This window comes from Penaeus japonicus, unplaced genomic scaffold, assembly GCF_977035675.1.
Source record: "Penaeus japonicus unplaced genomic scaffold, GWHDUDI00000001_assembly GWHDUDI00000037, whole genome shotgun sequence".
In the NCBI taxonomy this organism is placed as follows: Eukaryota; Metazoa; Arthropoda; class Malacostraca; order Decapoda; family Penaeidae; genus Penaeus; species Penaeus japonicus.
The window spans coordinates 12,337,939-12,342,938 of record NW_028234439.1 but is presented as its reverse complement, the minus strand read 5'-3'; the positions used below and the strand labels follow the sequence as shown (position 1 = coordinate 12,342,938).

The 5,000-nt window shown below is 36.5% G+C and overlaps 1 protein-coding gene across 14 annotated transcripts in view; it reads left to right on the top strand.

Annotated features, from left to right (window-relative positions):
- LOC122263257 (uncharacterized) overlaps nucleotides 1-5,000 on the top strand; it is a 30,894-nt gene that overhangs the window by 22,176 nt on the left and 3,718 nt on the right. For 7 of the 14 annotated variants that reach the window (XM_043031648.2, XM_086532429.1, XM_043031662.2 and 4 more), the window contains 3 exons: nucleotides 2,106-2,174; nucleotides 3,486-3,586; nucleotides 3,767-3,841. In XM_043031648.2, coding sequence (XP_042887582.2) covers nucleotides 2,106-2,174; nucleotides 3,486-3,586; nucleotides 3,767-3,841 — 245 coding nt within the window. The remainder of the gene's footprint in view (nucleotides 1-2,105; nucleotides 2,175-3,485; nucleotides 3,587-3,766; nucleotides 3,842-5,000) is intronic. The other 7 variants (XM_086532425.1, XM_086532431.1, XM_043031691.2 and 4 more) reach the window with 3 other exon arrangements.

Below are 5,000 nucleotides of genomic sequence, written 5' to 3'. Positions count from 1 at the left end.
TCTCTTTATCTTTCTCTCTCTCTCTCTCTCTCTCTCTCTCTCTCTCTCTCTCTCTCTCTCTCTCTCTCTCTCTCTCTCTCTCTCTCTCTCTCTCTCTCTCTCTCTCTCTCTCTCTCTCTCTTTCTCTTTCTCTCTCTCTCTTTCTTTCACTCTCTCTTTCTTTCACTCTCTCTCTCTTTCACTCTCTCTCTCTCTTTCTCCTTCTCTCTCTCTCTCTCTCTTTCTTTCTTTCTCTCTCTCTCTCTCTCTTTCTCTTTCTCTCTCTCTCTTTCTCTCTTTCTCTCTTTCTCTTTTTCCATCTTGCTTTGTCAAATAACTTTTTGAGCTTTTTAAGTGTCTTTAGTTTATCTGCTTTAGAAATTAAGTAAAAATTGTGGCTTTATGCTCCTTATTTACAGAGTAAAGAAGTGCCACTGAGGGGCTTAGTTCTGTTCTAGCTGTGTATCATAGTCATACCTAAAATACTATTCATAACTGTTCATAACATAAACACTTGTCAGCCCTTTTAGTAATGTTGTAGTCGCTATGATTAGACTCTTTTGTCTGTAACAGTCTCAGTAACATAAACCCCAAATTCCAAACTCCAGATACATTATATGTATTTCAGAGAATTTTTATGAATGTGGAATATCTTTTTAACTTGTCATAGTTCAACACACTAATATTTTTTATTTATCGAAAATGTATAAACATTTATATCTGACACATATTGTCACATGTATAAGCATATGCATGCTATTTTTCTTTGCTTTTGGTGTTAACTGCAGTGCATGATTGGAGTAGTAGCACAACTTGTGTAAAAATATTGAACAACATTTGATAAGTAAGATATGATGTTTGCTATGAAAAAAAGGAAAGTTGTTCAGTATAATAGAAATAGTATTTAATCAGCATTTGTTGTTTGATACTAGTTGAGGTAGAAGTGTTTTACTTTCAAGATTGTTTTTTATTATTGGGTGGAAATGAAGGATTAGTTACCACTTGAAAAAAGAAAGTTTCCAAGAGCAAATCAAGTGAGAATGAAGAACTCTGAGTATAAGGAGGGAAAAGAGGACAGTATAAACCAAAAGTTAAGATGCTTTAGGTCTGATGTTGTGTTTTAGTACAAAACATATAATGTATTGCTAGTCAGATCGGACCACCAGAAGTAGTATCACACATCATATACTATATGGCCACAGGGCAAACTAGTTATGATGACACTACAACTAGATTCATGATATTCAAAGTAGACTTTAATTTATCAGAAATAATGGAGATAGCCCATTCCACTTAGGACACTTTAGATGATCCAGTGTGCTAGCCATACAAAAAGTCATGATGTGATATCACATCCCTGGTAGCAAAGGCTGCCACCACATGATGTAAAATCACATCATCCATTGTTACCAGGTCAACTATGCAAAATTTCATGCTATTTGATTTTTTTTTTTATTATCAGAAGAGCAAACTGTACTCCTCTCTGTAATGCGGCTTAGAAGGCCATAAGTCACATCCTCTTCTTTGGTGAGGTCTCAACATAATGTAATAATTTCCTGGAGGATGTGATCTTTACCATTCCAAATATTAGCATTGCTTGCTTTTCTTTGTTTTGGAAATGGTTGAGTGCCCTGTGACACTTGTCAAATGGAATGTTTTTTCTCTGATATTTCTTTTTAAATTAAAATCTATTTTGAATAGTGTGACCGGTGCCATAACTGAAAACTCCTGAGGTTGCCACACACAAAGTGCCTGAGGTGAATGCAAAAATGGTTGCTTGATACTTTCACTCAACAGGAATATCTACAGGCAACTGAGTTCAGTTCCTTGGTGTTTGAGGAACTTATCTTGCTGCCACATGTGTGATATTTCCTCTGGTGTTCCAATTTTACTGCCTGAACAACACCATTTGCTATGTGCCAAAACACATGTCCCAACATTTGGCTTGTACTGCAGAAGCACCTGCTTCATCTGTCAGCACTGCTTAGAAATATGCAAAGTTCTTGACATGTCATCCTTAAGTTTTGTGTTTGACCTAATGAAAAAATAGCAGTCATTGATTGTTTGAAGATGAAAAAAAGGAACATTTACATTGCAGAAGACTGAAAAACCCATTTCATCCACAGGTGTTGTGAGTAAGACAACATCAGCAGTAATCCCTATGGCGCAAAGAAGAGTTGTTCATGCCTCATTAGGTACAAATAACCACCATAGTATTATTATCTGGGATATCTTGCTTAGCAAGGCAAACACAGGCACAACAGAAGCAGTGCAATTGTTGATGTGATTGGATGAAGATGAAGCAAATACTAGTGTTCTCTAAAGTTAACCAAATTTCCAGGGGAAAAAAATGATTGAAATATTCAGTCCGGGTCAGTCATTTTTGGTTATCAGAAGGAAATGATGTATGAGTCACAGTTTATTTAATATATTCAAATCATGAATTATTTATAGAAGCTTTTGGCAAGATGAAAATAAATTCAGAATTAAGGGATACCTTGATCTTGTGTTTTAAGTTGTGTGCCTGCATGTGTTTGTTTGTGTTTGTGAAAATATAGACATTATTTTTTCTTTTTGTTTTATATATTTTGGCTTGGATGTAGAAGTACTTGGCATATAAAGGGTCTCTCACATGAGGGAAAATTTTCATGAACTTTCTACAATTTACATACATAACCAGAACTATCTTCAAATCTGTACAGATTAGAGCATGTACATAAAAATATCTAGCAAGTCATTTGATCTGTACTTTCTACAAAAGTCAATTTGGATTAAATATTATTTAGATTAAATATTACAAAGAAATATAAAAAAAGTTTTTGTTGTCCATGTAAATATGATTAGTCATAACAGGAAAAGTCTGAGCATTTAGAGCTTTTTAAATTATTATCAATATTCCTATAAAGGACAAAAACAAGGACTTGTTTGCTTCATTATTTACATTAGGTAGTCCAGGTTTTGACTCAGGGATTATTGCCCTTTTGAGCAAACCCAGGCTCACTATCTGGAGAACCAGAAGACCCCAAGAGCATTATCAGAATCCTACATAAGTTTTTTCACAGACAATAAAGATTTAAAGCCTATTATCGTCTTTGAAATTTGCTAGATGATGTTGTGCAGTTATGTTATAAACAATGTTTTGGAGCCAGCCAAACATACCTCCAATGGGTTTGCAAACAACATTCTATTTGTTTACAAATACATGATAGGGAGTACACAATGTGTGAAGAGAATTCACTGTAGAAAGTAAATGAAAATTTGCCCTCATGTGATATCCCTTAACATGACATAGTAAAATCCTGTAAAGATTCAATTGAATATTTCTAATGTAAATGCATCCTCCCCCTTATTACCTTCATTATCATGGTCAAAAAAAGAAATCATTTTATAGTAAGTGTAGCACTTGTGAGTGACCTAGAACTTTTTATCAAAAGTCTTGTTATGCAAATAGAATTAGACTTTTTTCTGCCTTTATACTTAAATTTAATTGGTTTTGCCCTTAATAGGAAACAGAGTAGCAGCAACGCGTCCTGCTGGTCTTGGGCCAACCCCAGGAACTCTTGTGAAAGTTCCTGTAACCGGCACAACTCAACTCGTAGCAATACCTGTAAGTTTCTGTAACTGTGTTAAGGATGAGATAATGTGTCAATACTTTTCTCATATCCTTTAAATTTTTATACTTAACAAATTATCAGATATGAAAAAGGTAGAAAATGGAAAGTTTTTGATGGGGATTATACATATCTAGGATATCTGAAATTTAATTTGATTTGTGTTCATATAACAGCAAGCTGGTCAAGTTGTTCTTCTGCCGCCAGTCTCAGGTGGCCAACCAACTACAGCACTGGTAGTTAGCAATGTGGTAAGGCCTCTTCCTTATTCTTCTCCTTTGTCAACTTTAATCATTTCTTTTTCATTTCTGTTACAAGCTGAAGTCTCCAGATTGGAGTCGCTTTTGCCTTGTCTTGCCGCACAAGGGTACCTTATTTAAATATAGCTCAGCAAAAGGTCATTGCCTACACACTATCTATACCAGATGCTTAGAAGAAAAAAAACTTTTGATGCATGGTGATCAGGCAGGTGTTGCCATAGAAACAAAGATTGTCATTATTCTCAGGTTAAACCTGAATTCCTGGTAATCACCCGCTCGCTCTACTCGAGCGCGCGGCTTCCCCTCATAGCTCGTCCAGGGCATCTGACGCGAAAATCACAATACGTGCTATCACGTCAACCGGCTCCAATGGGTTAACCCAATGATGACTGTGCATGTAATGACCAAACTATCAGCCAAACTGGGTGGTCTACAGCACTAGCGGCATCAGTTAAAAATCAGAGGGATGGGGAAATGTTTCCCTGCCCTCTAGGCAGTGCAGACTACCCAAATTATATTTTTCCAAAAATTGATCAGATAACAAGGGTTTAAGCCGACTTAGGAACCCTGTAACTCTGAAGTTAGCACCATTATAGCCATAATACTTCATGACTGTGTGCATGCTTCAACTGTGAGCAGGTGCTGATGTCACGTCACATACATATTGACACCTGGCATTACACACTTTTTGCTGTGTCGCATATACATGACACCTGTTGTCAAAAGATTAACCCTTTCCCGACGGGGCACTCGCTACGCGAAGACCCCTATGCCGGGCGATTGCAATATTGCATTGAAATCGTCACACTGGCTTGACGCCCCGGCATCGGGATTTTGGCTGTGTCACACGGGTGTGATGCACCGTCGTCATAGGGTTAAGATACTTTATTCTCCTCTATAGACCATCTTATGATAAATTTGATTACAGGCAATTTTGACTTCTTTTTCTTTTCATTTTCATGTGTGTGTAAAGGAAATGATATATCATGTACAATTGTACTCCATTCTATTTTGACTTCTTTGAGTTAGCTTCCATCACCTGTTACTTATCACTGATGCTATCACTTTAGGTTTAGGCCCCAGTTCAACTTCAAAATAAAGATACAGTCATGAGATAGGTTTTATATGCGAAAAGGATAGTTTTGGTTTG